A 15768-nucleotide genomic window follows, 5' to 3' on the forward strand; every position below is an offset into this window, starting at 1 on the left:
ATTTTTCACATCCGAGCTTGCCTCCGGCATAAGATCGTCCGGACCAATCTTGACTTGTTTGTAGATGCACGAGTGTAAAACGTGCCGTCCTAATTTGAAATCACCCAAAACTTATTTACTGGCAGGATGGCCCGAACACAGGAGATATGAGATCGAAGCGGTATCTATTCCCCAGCACCAAACCCACCGATTCTCCCTAAAAGGTAAGCAACAGGGACATAGGCCATACTCTTTAAGGGAAACATGGTCAAACAAAACAAGAACGTGTTGGTTTTGAACTGGGATTCGAGATGGATTCGCTTTCTCAAAGCGGCACAATACGACTTTGACGATTTTGGCTCAGGTAAAAGCGAAACAGAACATGAACTTGACTTGGGTAGATCAGGACTACAAAAAAGTAGAGAACTCTATTGAATCCTGCGAACTAGAACCATCTGTGTCGTAGCTTGCGCCAGCATCCGAACCACTATGGAGGCTAAGTAAATGAATCTCTATAGAATACGTTTTCGATGGTATTGCTTGTATTTAGTTAGACATCGGTATATGCCGTGATAGGAACTTGGGAGGTTTTGGAGTATCAGTAACATGCTGATCAAAGTTCGACGAAATGGCATGTTTGTGTACATGAACAAACGGTATGCACATACACATGCCTCATGTGTTGTGCACAGTAGTCAAAACCCTCTTCAATTGATGATGCAGCTCAGTGGTTCTTAACATAATTCCATTAGACTTGATGATTCTTGATGGTGGTCACGGTTAAAAAGATCCAGGACGCCTCTAACTCGAGCAGAACATATGGGTACTCTCTCATTGTTTAGGCTCTTTTGCAGAACTTATCTCAGGAGATGTGAGTCTAATGACTTCATAATTAAGGTTATGGAACGGACTGCATCGGCAGGGAAGTTTGACCTAAGAAGCAATTGGCATGCTTCTACGTAAATCAAGCACGGTATACTCAGGGTAGCACGAATTTCGGTTCTGGTCTCGTTTATCGGCTGATGAACTTCCTAACTAAAGTAGCTCCTGGAAGACCTTGATCGAACAGATAAAGCTCAAGTCACCATCTTTATCATTGTTTACTGTCAGATGCCTTCTCATTTTAAAGGGGGATACAGGTTGGGAACCCGTTTATATCTCGGGGAACATAGTTGAAACTTTCCTGTTTTGACTTTAGGAGAAATCAGATATAGATTGAAGAAATAAAATAATATAACATATCTGAAAGCTTGGAACTTGCCCACCAAGTTGCCTTACAGCCTACGCTTCTGCGCCTGCAAAAGAGCAAGTATTTAGAGAGTTGTGTCGCTTCAAAACCAAACCTTCTCTGTTATTGTCAAGATTTTTGCGCCACAAGCCTCTCTTGCCTTCTTGAATATCATCACCTGATCGAAAGACTATCGAAAGCCTCTCTTGCCCTCCATTGAACTCCAGATTTTTCAATTCATTTGCCATTTAGAACCTCAAAGGACCGTGTGAAACTATTGGGACTTCAAAGAGTGTTATGATGAGCGGCACCATGATTTTCGAAGGAGATGAACAGATGGAATTGCCTCCGGGGTTTCGATTCCACCCGACTGACGAAGAGCTGATCACTCACTACCTCACCCCAAAAGTTCTTGACGGCAGCTTCCGTGCAAGAGCCATGGGGGAGGTTGATTTAAACAAGTGCGAACCGTGGGACTTGCCTGGTAATATACCCCTTAAACCTTGCATCCTCGGGGCTGCTTCTTATTCTTGTTTTCGTTTTTTTCGAGTTGTCATAGAATGATGCGCTAATGAGTTTGTCTAAACATTGTTTCGTTGTGTAGGGCAAGCAAAAATGGGCGAAAAGGAATGGTACTTCTTCTGTGTGAGAGACAGGAAGTACCCGACCGGTATGAGGACGAATAGAGCTACCGAAGCCGGCTATTGGAAAGCCACCGGTAAAGACAAGGAGATCCGCAGGATGAAGAAGGTGGTCGGGATGAAGAAAACTCTCGTTTTCTACAGGGGAAGAGCTCCTAATGGTCAGAAGACCAACTGGGTCATGCACGAATTCAGGCTAGGAGACGGCTATTATCAACACCATCTTTCCAACTCACAAAAGGTACGGCCTAGCCAGAAGTCATGCGGCAGAGTTTTAATCAGAGTCGTTATGTTCTAGACCATTTCATAAGGCCACTGAACCACCAAAGCAGTTTCAAATACAAGATCACCGCCTCAAGCATCCTAATTCTCGAATACTTGATTGCTCAGCTCAGTTCCTGATGATTGCATTTCTCTTACCTTCTGCAGAACGACTGGGTCATTTGCAGAATCTTTGAAAAAGGACCTGATGGGAAGAAAGCTGATCAGCCTGAGACTCTGCCTGGCGGTCTAGAGAGGCTGAGCTCGTTTGACAACGAACCGAAAGCATCTCTTTTGCCTCTGCCTCCACTGGTGGAGTCGTCTCCATTCACCACCACCTCCTTCTCCGATCGACCCGAGGATCGCAATGCTCAGAAGACTTCCCTCTTCTCTTCTCCATCTTCATCGGAGCTAGACCAGTCTCTCGGCCCCGCGCATTCGTTCGGCTGGTCGGACACGGTCTTCATGCACGAGCAGGCAATTCTGAGGATGCTGCTCGAGAACTCGGCGTCAAACGCGAAGGCTGAGTACGCAGACTTCTCGCAAGCAAGACGCCAGGACAGAGAGGCGACGATGCCGACGTCTTTTCAGTGCGATGTGGATTGCCTTTGGAGAAACTGAGGCTGGATGGAGATGGAAGATTAGGCATCAGGTGAAGGTGAAGAAGAGAACGATGGTTTAGATGATTTGGATCTTTCTTTTTGCTCTTTCTGGTTTGTTCTCCATTGTTTGAAGAGGCCTTTTGTGTTTGTGCGTGCGTTTGTAGAGTGTCTCTGCATCCTCATCACTTTTTTTTTTCCTGCTGCTTTGTCTATATCTCTCTATAACTATCCAAGGTGAACAGCCAAGGATAATTTCACCCTCTGGTTTTTGTCAATAAAAAGTTTTCTTGGAAAGCAACTTACTGCAATCAAACTCAGCTTAAATCTCTCTTAAAACTCTAACTATGGATACAATAATTCTTAATTTTGCGACCGTTTCAATATATTCCCTAAAGTACACTAAAACTTTGTTGGCTTATTTTCTGGTTATGTACACAATTACTATTTCATTCACTTCTTTTTCGCTCGAACGTGAAAAGTAAGATGAAATAAAGTTTGATACGATTGTATATGAGGTCAATGTCTAATTACAGAAAACCGATTTAACTAGTTGGTCCAAGATTTTGAACAGAAATCGAGTTTAGCTAGATTTCTTACGAGGCTGACAGGCTCTTTTGAGTTCCTTTTCTGTGGCATAAGGCATTGACCAGACGTTCAATTTTTCAACACGATTAGCCCATCTAACCATCCATACTTTGCGGTGGGCTCATTAATTAGTGCATAAGATTTGGGTTAGGCACAAGACAGCCTTCATCTTGTCCAACCATATTTTCCTCTGGAATTGCTAGATCGAATCAATAGGAGCAAAGACGTACCAAACCAGAACATCGCGAAAGACCTATCCATTTAAGCACGTGCGTTGTCTAGCAAACTCGAACCGGATCCAATCGATGAGCCGACCGGACCCACATGAGTGTACAACCTAAAAATCCTTCGTGTAACCCCCCCTGCCCATGATATAAAATTTGGCGTTTTCAAAATATCATTAGGCTTCGGTTCAAAAAAATATATATATCATTAGGCCTGAGAGGGCATGACGGGCCTGAGCAAGCGGGCTGAGCCGGAGAGGGAACATGGTTATTTCGGCCCGACCGAATTGTTAGGGCCTTTGTACATTGAGTACATAGCGCATTGAGGAATTGCTATGCCCGTGGTCTTCGGTTTCGCCAGGCACTTGATCTTATCGAATCGGGACTAGGAATAAAGAATTCTCGATCTTATGCAATAGGAAGAACGGCAGCACATCTCAATTTGACTGGCGTAAAGATATATCCGGACAAAAGTGATGGCCTGTATCTTGCTCACAAGGGGGAGTATGTTAAAAAATTATGCTCAACACCACTTGATTCAAATAAATAAATGAAATCATGACATCTTGAATAAGTGCCTCGACCCAACACTCATTTGCCAAAAAAGAACCCACGACTATTTACACTACCTAGATGCTAGAGCCGATAAAACCGTTATCATTGTCGGTAGTATCACCCATGCACGATCATGTAAAATTGCACCGATTCACAATCGCAATGTGAGGTTTTCCTCCATTCCATTTTCATAAATCCCAACCCCAAACTGGATCATTAGGACCGACGGCCTAACTCTCTGTGCTTGCCAGGCAGATGCTCCTATGGTCCAGGGGAGACTGATCTGTTGCTTTTGACAATATGGTACTTTCAACAAGTACCTCAAACACTTTCACTGCTCGTGGCCCCTGCACCCGGGATAGATCACTGCTCATCTGATGAACCGCAAAACAAGAATATCTTTCTCAAATTCTCAAGTTGGTGTAAGTATTCCATACCCATCGAGTTAAATTTGGGTCATGATGATCCATGTGCATATAATATAAATCTAATTACTCATATTCGATTTAACTCATATTATTAAAAACACTTAAATTTAAGAAAATTTCATAAATAAACTGGCGCAAACAAACACGAGATTGAGTAAGGGTGAAAAAGAATAAAATGAATCATAGATGTGAATAAGTCTTTAATAAGTTGTAAATCCATTCAATACCCATATTATTTTGGACTTTACCTTTATAAATTCATTTACAATTAATTTACTTAATATAACTAACTCACGTAACAATTAAACTCATCAAATATGAATTAAGAAATGAGTATTATGACTTATTTTGATAGTTCTACGTTTCATCAATGGATTCACTCAGAAAATTAAATGATTGGATTGAGGAAACGTGCAAAACCAAGCATGTGACGAAACGACAACCGATGAACGAGACAAGGAAAAGGTACAAACGATTCTTAACCCGTAACATTTGGAAAACATTTAATAGACGAACAATGCTGACCGAGTCACTTGAAAATGATTGAATCTTGACCTCATGGGTGAAAGGTGTCTCATTCGATGGACTTACAGAAACACGGTGTTCGCCCAAAAGCTATCAACTACTGTTCTAGTTAATTATGATTTCGCTTTGACAAAGAAAATGTCTAAGGCCTTTTTATGATTATTATAGTGTATTGTATGCACGTCGCATTTGCCGATAATACCATTATCGTCGTCGGTAATGTCACCCGTGCACGATCGTGTAGAATCACATTGGTTCATAATCGCAATTTGAGGTTTTCTTTAATTCAAGTTTTATAAAATCCCAACCCCAACTTAGATCAAGACCAACAGCCTAACTCTCTATACTTGCCAAGCAAATGCTTCCATGGCCCATTTGACCCATTTTGATTAATTTATGCAATACAAATTTAGTGACTCATACTCACTTCAACGCATATTGTTAAAATATTTTTATATTTAACTTGATCTAAGAAATTCATAATCAAATTGAGGTGAGCGAATGCAAATCAAGTGAAAGTGAAAGAAAGTTATAAAAGTGGATTGGATCTTAGTAAATTATGAACCATTTAACACTTATATTATTTTGGATTTTACCTTTCTAAATCCATTTATGAATTCTTATGAATATAACCGGTTTAAATAACAATTCGGCTCATCAAATATGGGTTAAGAAATGAAACGATCGGATTGGAAAACATGCAATACTTAGCACATGACAAACACAACAACCGATGAGCGCTGAGACAAGGAAAAAGGTACACATGACTTTTAACCCATAACCTTTGGAAAACATCTAATTAGATGGACGGTGCCGACTGAGTCATTTCAAATTGATTGAATCTTGACCTTAGGGCCGGAAGAAGGTCTGTCATTCGATGAACTTACAGAAACACGGCATTCGACCAAAAGCCATCAACTATTGTTCTAGTTAATTATGATCTTGCTTTGACGAGGAATAGGTCCAAGGTTTTTTCAAAACTTTCGTGTATCATATGCATGTCGCTTCGCCCGACCCCGGCCCTAGTCGCCATTTCAGCAGTGCAGTCCATGCGTTTGGATTTTTCACAAAGCACAAGGCCTCGTTGGTTCCCGCACCCCAAAAGCATCTTCTGCGGCGATGCTTTACCACCGACCATATGTCCCCAAAAGGATATTGTGTGCATTTTCATATTATTCTTATCTTTGGGAATTTCTAGATGGTTTCATCTCATTTGCTTGTGATGTCTCCTTGCGCTAGAATAGATAATATCAATGAAGCTCTTTAGGTGGCTTAACTAATCAAGCTCTCGTGTCTTGATAGTTCCTTGATGTATATAACTTTTGTAACGTCGACTAACGTGAGTGGGCGGAACCTTAGCATCGAGGCATTGTGCACTTAGAACGGTCAATTTGCTATTGATGATCGAAAATAGTGCATGCTGCACAGTCATTTAAACTAGGTCAACGGCTCGGACCATGACATGTGGTGGCGGAGCTTGATTTATTGCAAAAGACATCGAAATCATGATCAACCCTCAAATGGCCGAAGATCGGAAATGGATTAATGATTTGGAGCCTAAGGTGATCATTTGTTGAGCTTGAGAAGCAACTCAGGTTTATTAAGGTATTGCACTATGCTTGAAGAAGTGGGTAACCTTGAAGGCGATATTCAATAGACCCCTTGCGTACCACATGAGGAGATAGTAACACTGACTACTAAAGCGACTAGATCGATGTGACCCATGAATAATGCGATCAACTTTGAGATGAGTCAGCATGAGTGCGCTCATGATGTACACAACTTGCTCACATCAATGAGAATAACAATTGAAGTGGAATAAGTGACTTCCTTATTCGAACTCGCTCTGACCAATCGAACCAGAACATCTCTGCACTGATTTTTCATGCTTTTTCACACAAGGCTGATTTTACCGGAATATATGTCTACATAAACATGACATTTTATTTTCCTTATTTCGAGCTGCGTGATCATTGGAGCGGACCTAGAGCCAACGTGTCGAGTGGCATTTGGCAGAGCGAGATGGCCAGAAGTATCAAATACGCGACGACCCGTTTCGCTCTCGTACCACAGAAATCTCCTTTTGCCAGCACTAGGGCCACCCCCTCCTCAATCACTCCTCAGTTGCCGACAAAGTTCGGTCGAATCAAAGAAAAAGCATCACTTCGGTTTTCGCCCTTTGCCCCTGAACTTCGACGAAGGCCGCAACGACGCCGTCCAGTCAAAAGTAAGGGAGACGAAAAGGAAGGAAGCAAGTTACACGAAAAAAATCCGAGTGGGGAATCAATCGAGTAGACCCACCCCACGAGAAATTCAACTTGACGTCGTCTCGCGCACGTCCTAGAGTTTGGACCACCCTTGTCAGCCTCGGTCGCTAGTGGATTCCGTCTCGGTCCCCATTATTGGATCTATCGAATCCATGCGAGTTTTCTATTTATTGTAGTAGGTAAATCAGGTGAATCTTGTGAGGGATCGACTGAAAAATTGAGGACTATGGTATGCCGAGATTATATCAATTTGGTGTAATTAAAATTGGACTTGACATTTTTCCTCAGTAAAAATTATCTATTTGAACTCGGAATTCCCCGATGTGGAAAAGGCAATCCAATACCTTTGTTAGAAAATTGATAAATGTTGGTGGAGTCAAATTTAGTGCCCTTTCCACCGAATGCTATCTCGTCTCTTAGCCACCGTGGTGCCATGGTTAGGCCACCTTAACTGCCACCATCAGCATGTCGCTATCACCATCTCTCTAATTTAGCCATTGAATTGCCACCATTCATCCTCTCTCTCTCTCTCTCTCTCTCTCTACATACCAAGTGCACACCGTGCAAAAACATTATATGGATACCCAATACCATTGATGTCATGACAAGTATTTGAACTTTTATTCTTCGAGAATCAAGTATCTAAACTTTTTTTTTGTCTGACTTTCTAAGTGTGGCTCAATGTCGAATCCCTGCCAAATAAATAACATATGAATTTGATTATGTGGCCATCTTGCTTAGCAAAAGTTAAGTCCAATCATTGACGTGGCTCACTCACTGAGCAAAAATCATGACTATAGTGTCCAATTTGGCATTTCCTTCTGCTTTCAATGAGGGTTTCACATTGACTACATTTTAAATAAATTTGGATACTTGATCGGTAAATGCGTAAAAGTTGATAATACTCATTTTCTTAAAAATAATTGTTTATCTCTCGATTAATTAGTTAATGAAAATATTTTTATTCTTTATAATAATTTAGATATAAATATTTAGATAAACGATGAAAATATTTTTCAATATCCAAGCCTTTTTTTTTCGGGGTCGAGCTCCTTAACTTTTCAAACGAGCGTAACATCGTAAATGGGCTAACGCGCACGATTAAACGAAAAAAAATGGATTTTGTGTGGTTCTGAATCTTCTGATTCAAGAAAGCACACGAAAAAAATTGAGTAAATTCTAAAAGCCAGCGAAGCATCAAACGATGATGTCGACATATTCCACTTGCAATGTCCCGTTTTCCTTTGTGCATAGGTACTTTTTATTTGTTGGGGTTATTTTTGGGATTCACGTTCTCTCGCTCTCTTTTCGGTAATCTAACCATTCATGATAGGTGCGGTGGGGCCCACTTGCGCAGGAGGCCGACGCCTCGGGACCAGGAAAATTAGAAAAAAAAATCAAAAAACAAAAGACTGCGAAAGCTCAAAATAGTATAACCCGAAAAGAGTTTAGTTTTTGGGATAAATATTAGGTTTATGTAATATAAACTAATGAAATATATTCGACAAAAACACTAACGAAATATGATTATTGCTTGATCTATACTCGCTCAATAACATGTTTCCCTTGTCAAAAAAATTTAGAGTTCACAAATACTGCAACAATGATTATGATTTCGGAATCTTACTAATTACGTCTCATTTAAAATGATAATAAAAATCAACAAATAACGATTTAAATGGTAATGTGAATTTGGCTTTCTTAGTTTTGTTAATTGGAGAGCTTTTGTAGTTGCGATTAGGAGGCAATGAGATAATTGAGATTATGAGCTCGAAAATCTAAAATGTATAAAAAAGTTACTTTTTTGTTTCAAAGTTAAATTCGAATTGAAATGCTAAAGTCAAAAGATAACGACAATTGGAAATGCTAACATGTACAACTTTAATAATATGTTAGACCATCCATAAAGAATAATAAGCATTTTAAAACGCAAAATGAAATTAATAAAAAATAAGTGTCTATATCAATTGCCTATATTTCAAGATTGCACAACATCAAATCCAACACTAAATGCACATAATTTTTTTTTTTTTAATAAAGGATCAAATTCACCAAAAATCGCATCTAAAATATGTATAATTACCACATATGCTAGTTTGCTTAACTAATTGCATCATCATAAATACTTTATATGAAAAACTTAATTGCATATTGTCATAATCTTATTTATATTCTTATCCACATTATATTGAAAATAGAAAAATTCAGGTGTGTAGTTTTTTTATAATTATAATTTTTCTTTTTGTAAATCAATTTACAAATATTTCTCAAAATCTTAATTAGCGTCCTTGCTAAAAGTGGTGAATGAATCTTATCTTCCTTTTACCGACCAAAAAAGAAAAAAATCTTATCGCTCTTTTCACCGAAGATAAAAAAAATCTCATCTCTCCTCACCAACCACGGCTATATTTGTCCACGTCAGCAGAGCTCACCCCAATCTCCTCTCTTCGAAAATAACCCGAGTTAGTTAAACCCCTTAACCACGGTCAAATCCCGCTCGTAGTTACAGCGAAACGGCAGGTGAGAAGCGCGTTCGTCCTATCTATTTATAGCCCCCAGTTCCACGCATTTTTTTTCCCACACTTTCACCTTTTTATGCGCTTTCGCCAGAGAAGAGACAGGTAGCCCCCCCACGCGCCGCTGCATCGCCATCGCCGCCGCCGCCGCTCCCATGGCCGTCCCCGGCAGCCTCCACCTCCAGATCACCTCCGCCTCGCCCTCCGCCTTCGAGTGCCGCTCCGATCCGGACTTCTTCCGGAGCTCGCCCAGGCCGGAGAGCGCCGGCTACGGCCGGTTCGGCTGCCGCCCCGGCTCGGCGGGGCGGGCGGTGCTGTCGTCCGGCGGCCTGTCGTCTCTGATCTTCCGGTTCCCCCGAACTTCGTGCGCCAGCTGAGCACCAAGGCCCGGAGGAACTGCAGCAACATCGGTGTCGCCCAGGTGGTGGCCGCGTCGTGGTCGAACAGCAACGGCCCCGCCCCCGCCCCCTCCGCCTCCGCCGCCTCGGGCGGGGGCGCTCCGTCCCCCGCGGCGGCCTTAGCCGGCGCTGCGGCCGCGCCGGCCGTTCCGGCGCTGGACTTCGTGGCGGGCGAGGAGGCGCTGGCGGTGGACGGGATCGAGAACGGGGGCGTGGTGTCCCAGGATTTGGGAACGCTCGAGGCGTCTTCGTTTTTAAGCTCCGATGGGAGTCTCACGGTTCACGCAGGTATGGATCTGGTGCTTGCTTGCGGTGATTAAGCTCATTCAATGAAAAAAAATGAAGACGATTGTGCGATGAGTTGTGGGCTGCATTTGTGGGAGCCGACCATCTTCTTCTAATGGTTATTAGTAGGGTTCTATTGTTGATCTCCTGATTGGTAACCGTCTTCCTTTTGGCATATTTCTCGACAGCAGATCATTTATAGATTTTGATTAAGTCAAATCACGGGAGTGTGAACAAGGAGCGACGCTCTTTTGTGTTTTTAAGGATTACAACTTTAGTCTGGTGCATTTGTATAGTTGGAGAGCTCCTTGATCCAATTACAGCTCTGGGTTCTTGCTTTTGGGAAGATTTGTTTGAGCTCATTTTGTCGATTTTGATTATGCAGGTGAGAGATTAGGACGCGGCATTGTCACCGATGCAATTACCACACCTGTGGTCAATACTTCTGCTTACTTCTTTAAGAAAACTGCTGAGCTAATTGATTTCAAGGTAATAATATGTCATGATATATGATTTTTAGCTGTGAGCCAGCCTCACTTGTACTCATGATTTTTGCCGTAAATGCAAGTTGATTTGCAGTTTGTCCTTTTCTTCATTGGGGTTCTTGTAAAATCTAGTTTTGGATTTTACCACAAGAATTGATTGGGGGGCTAATGCCCAATATCATGTCATCTTTTTTGCATTTATTTTGTTTCTCTTCATGTATATGGGAAACTTGCTGGCCTTTTACTCTTCAATAGTATTGATGCTACTTGCAATCTATCTAACCCATTAATATTTCCCTGATTCTGTGACAGGAAAAACGCCGTGCAAGTTTTGAGTATGGCCGATATGGGAATCCAACCACAGTTGTGGCGGAAGAGAAAATCAGGTTTTTTATTGTCCTCTAACTTCTGTTTTTGGTGTTATTGACACACATCCAACAGGGTTAATTGAGATTTATCTGACCTTTCCAATGATGCAGTGCTCTTGAGGGTGCTGAATCAACATTGATTATGGCCTCTGGGATGTGTGCAAGCACAGTTATGTTAATGGCATTGGTTCCAGCTGGAGGACACATGGTAACCACCACAGACTGCTACAGGAAGACCAGGATATTCATCGAGACTATTCTTCCCAGAATGGGAATCACGGTAATTGGTTCTACACTTTTATCCATTGTGCTGGCACATTGCGTACCTTCATGTTCATGGGCTTTCGCAATTGTTGCTGAAAATCTCGTGCTGGCATTTTTCAAGTATTATCTTCCATTTCCATAGTGTCAGATGAAACTTCTTAATTAGAAATCAACATTTTGAATCATCTTGCTTTGATCAAGACTCGTAACTATTTTTTGCATTTTTTATGATTTGTGTTCCATTTTCCAAATAGTATCATCCTTTTCCTTATTGTTATTGTTGAAAATGCAGGCTACAGTTATTGACCCAGCAGATGTAGAAGGCCTGAAGTCTGCACTTGAGAAGAATAAAGTCAGTATGCATATTTTCACTCATTGAGCTTTTCTGACGGTAATATTGATGGAAAATTGACTATCTGTATTGAGCTGTGATTTTGCCATTTTCTGCAGGTTTCTCTTTTCTTCACAGAGTCACCCACCAATCCTTTATTCAGATGTGTAGATATCAAGTTGGTCTCTGACCTTTGCCATAGTAAAGGAGCATTGGTCTGCATTGATGGCACTTTTGCAACACCTTTGAACCAGAAAGTTCTAGCCCTTGGAGCAGATTTGGTTTTGCACTCGGCTACCAAATTCATTGGAGGGCACAATGATGTGCGTAGTTTTAGAGTTGCCACATACTTGTTCACAGTAGCATGCAGAAATCTGTTGTTTTCTATTTGGCACTGATTTTTTGCAAATTCATTTTCAGGTCCTTGCTGGTTGCATTAGTGGCTCGCTGAAATTGATCACAGAAATTCGTAATTTGCATCACGTTCTTGGCGGTGCTCTCAACCCTGTGAGTTATATCACTAAGTTGTCTTGTAGGTTATGCACTTCCCAAAATCTGCAGGAAATGCTAGATGTTCGTTTGAGAAGGTTTGCTAATGCTTAAGGCAAGAGAAGGCGTGGGGGTGGGGATGGGGGTGAGCAAAGATATGATTGATTGTCTGGGCCTTTGAGTCAGCCTGTGTTTGGAAATTAGACAAGAACTGAGAATGTGTGGAGTAAAATGAATGGGGCAAGATTGTTAACCAGCAGAATGTTTATTATTGAGAAGCCAAGAGTAAAGAGAGTGATTAGTTTCGTTGCATACAAATTTACAGTGTGTCGGTTTAATCAGTGCTAGTGTTGCATTTCTCCCTTTCCTTTTGGCTTTTCTGCTCCTCTAGTCTTACTGATATTTGTTGTGCGCTATTGATAGTTGTTATCTGTAGGAGTACTGATCATGGTGGTTTTCCTTCCTCCTTTATGTACAGAATGCTGCTTACCTGATTATCCGTGGCATGAAGACTCTACATCTTCGTGTAAAGCAACAAAACTCAACAGCGCAGAGGATGGCCGAGATTTTAGAGGCACATCCTAAGGTACTTATTGTCACTTTGTTCTTCATGTCTCTCATCTCATGTCTGATGAGAGAGCCTTCTATTATAATGTTTTCTGAAGTATTTCATACTGAGTTAATGAAAAGTATGAGTTGAGTGCTGCATCTTCTCTTATTCTTCTTGTTTTTCATCTTTTCTCCCTTTCTTGATTCTTCCAGCAATTGTCATTTCCTTTTTGCATTGTTTTAATTATTTTATTCTGCCATTATTCTGTTTGCCTGATTATTTCAAAGATCTTTTCAAAGGAACAGGATTAAAAAGTAGCTGTTACTTGTTTCATGTTTGTTCTCTTTGGCAAGCTACTTTCTTTTGCAATAAATTAAATACAGCTGTAATTCTGATCTTTGATGGGAAATAGCTGGTACATTCTGATTTGGCATACCAAGTTTTTCTTCAAAGAATTTGATGATGCTTCTATCCTAATTTAGTTATTGAGTACAAGTAGAAATTGGCCAATCTGCTCAAATGAGATCATGTGTATGTGTAATCAAATAAAATGCCAATACTTATACCAGATTTTGTATTTAGTTCTCTGAGCTTAGTTTGGCATTTGTGTCTTTTAGATACTTGTGAAAGTAACAAAGCATCTTTTATACGGTCCTTGGCAATAGGTGTTTAGGGATGATGCCAGTTGTGAATTGTCCATCTATCTGTTCATCTTCTCCATTATGTAGAGGGCATGTGGAGAATCTCTGAGTATGGTTGGTGCAGTTGGGATCATGAGGTGTGGCTAGTTATAGCTCCTGGCTGCTTGAATTTGAGCATTCACATAGGGAGTGTTGAAATGATGTGCATTAAAGTGCAGAGTCTGTTTTTGGGATAGCAACTCCATCCTTCACTTCATCTTTTGGATGTAGTACAATTGAGTCGCAGTTTGAGTTGTCTTCTATCTTTGATTAAAGTAGCATTTTTTTCATCCATTATGGAGGTAGAGATGATTAGATTTTGAATAGCTTTCTGTCGTGTATTTCTCTGTTCAAGCATTTTTTGGGGCATATTTTGTTGGCTATGTGTATCTGTTGTACATGCGTGGGATTGGTGTCTTAGCGTTGGCATTTGCTTTCTAGAAGACAATTTACTCATGGTCACATCTGCCATCAGTATTGAATGCTGAATCTTAGTATTCTAGATTATCCATATGCTAAAACGCTTGCTTAATACTCTTGTCAGGTGAAGCGTGTCTACTATCCAGGCTTGCCCAGTCATCCTGAACATCAGATTGCCAAGAAACAAATGACAGGCTTTGGCGGTGTTGTTAGCTTTGAGGTTACTATTTAGTGTCATACTTTTCCGTACCTGGTCATCAAGCCATCTCATATTGGCTTTCCTGCACATGGCCTTATAATTGTTATTCAAATCTTGCAGATTGATGGAGACTTAATGACCACCATTAAGTTTGTGGATGCTCTGAAAATCCCTTATATTGCCCCATCATTTGGTGGCTGTGAGAGCATTGTGGATCAACCTGCCATTATGTCTTACTGGTATCCTACTGATATCTCTCCTCTGTTTTCTTCTGTCCCCTCTTCTTGAATTTTACTGTACTGAACCGTGATACAAATTCTGGTATGCCAAAAAAAAAAAAAAAATGGGAAAAGAAGTCTCATAGAAAATTCTGTGAAGTAGCGTGGCATGTAGACAATTATTATCCGCCGTATTGGTATTGGTACTCAATTCTGCTGCTCATCCTTTCTGCTGCATCCGTTATGGAACAGGGACCTGAGCCAGGCAGAGAGGGTCAGCTATGGGATAAGCGATAGCTTGGTGAGGTTCAGCTTCGGGGTCGAAGACCTTGAAGATTTGAAGGCTGACGTTCTTCAGGCACTGGAGGCCATATAGTGGACATGCACGCCTGCAACTGCGCTCTTTTTTTCTGTGTTTTTGTCTCTGTTTGGTGCTTCAATTGACTTTTGATCACCAGATATTTGTCTTTCGCCAATATTCTCTTTTGATGAAACTTGGCATAGCTATAGCCATTCTTTATATATGACTTCTGTTTTCGGCGCATGCTTCTCCTTCATCCTTTGTGTTTTTCATATAAAAGCCTCGCTGCTCCTTTTTTGTTCGTTGATTACCAAGGATATTGTATAATAAAATTAAGTAGCATTAGATGCCAAAAAAAAAAAAAAAAAAAACCGGAGCGTTAGGCTCCAATTATCTGTTGAAAAACGAATAATTTTATAAATCATTTTTCAAAAAGTGATAATTTATTTCACTTAAAATATTTAATCAATAATACATATTTTTATTATTGATAATAATTTATATTTAAATATTTTTATGGACGAGGATAATATTTTCTTGAAAAGCGTGCTCGATGATTTAAGGCTCGAAACCGTCGAGTAGTGGCCTGCAATCGTTGGGAGTAGGTCCAGTAAACGCATTGTACCATTGACAATGGATTTGGAGGGGATGGCACCAACCAAAATCTTTGCACCAAGTCGAACGATAATTTTTATAGAGGTTTCGATTCCTCGCCAGCCCTTCCTTCAGAGCTCGGAAACGCAGCCATTCTCGTAGAAGCCGATCCTCGCTTCTAGGAAAAACCCATCTCGGATAACACCCCCGGGCTTCGGTTTCCGCCCGGATCGGACTGAACCGAGTCCTACTGCGTCTTTAGCTTGGCCCAGATCGGAGTTAGAACGAAGCGAGGGAACGTCTGGTCCCGACGCGCGGAACTCTAGACGCAAGGGAAGAGTCGGATCAAGCGTTCCCCCTGACGCCAGATTCCGC

The 15768-nt window shown here is 41.0% G+C and overlaps 2 protein-coding genes across 2 annotated transcripts; both read left to right on the forward strand.

Moving 5' to 3' along the window:
* Positions 1-1308: 1308 nt before the first annotated feature.
* LOC104419371 (NAC domain-containing protein 79) lies at positions 1309-2896 on the forward strand. The gene is made up of 3 exons (XM_010031008.3): positions 1309-1691; positions 1812-2089; positions 2278-2896. The coding sequence occupies exons 1-3, from the start codon at positions 1505-1507 to the stop codon at positions 2728-2730; spliced, it is 918 nt and encodes a 305-aa protein (XP_010029310.1). The 5' UTR covers positions 1309-1504; the 3' UTR covers positions 2731-2896.
* A 6969-nt stretch (positions 2897-9865) lies between these two features.
* On the forward strand, positions 9866-15055 carry LOC104419372 (cystathionine gamma-synthase 1, chloroplastic). The gene is given in 12 exon segments (XM_010031009.3): positions 9866-10159; positions 10162-10497; positions 10880-10983; positions 11292-11365; positions 11459-11627; positions 11904-11963; positions 12062-12265; positions 12363-12449; positions 12910-13017; positions 14206-14301; positions 14401-14519; positions 14751-15055. Coding segments are annotated over 12 exon segments (1674 nt in total). The 5' UTR covers positions 9866-9966; the 3' UTR covers positions 14875-15055.
* The last annotated feature ends 713 nt before the right edge of the window (positions 15056-15768 follow it).

This window comes from Eucalyptus grandis, chromosome 9 (genome assembly GCF_016545825.1).
Source record: "Eucalyptus grandis isolate ANBG69807.140 chromosome 9, ASM1654582v1, whole genome shotgun sequence".
Taxonomy (NCBI): Eukaryota; Viridiplantae; Streptophyta; class Magnoliopsida; order Myrtales; family Myrtaceae; genus Eucalyptus; species Eucalyptus grandis.

What these genes read in the sequence shown, in the direction of transcription:
- LOC104419371 (XM_010031008.3), top strand. Translation starts at nt 1,505, where the DNA reads ATGATGAGCGGCACCATGATTTTCGAAGGAGATGAACAGATGGAATTG. An exon ending in CGAACCGTGGGACTTGCCTG is followed by an intron (nt 1,692 to 1,811) that starts GTAATATACCCC and finishes TTCGTTGTGTAG; the next exon opens with GGCAAGCAAAAATGGGCGAA. An exon ending in ATCTTTCCAACTCACAAAAG is followed by an intron (nt 2,090 to 2,277) that starts GTACGGCCTAGC and finishes TACCTTCTGCAG; the next exon opens with AACGACTGGGTCATTTGCAG.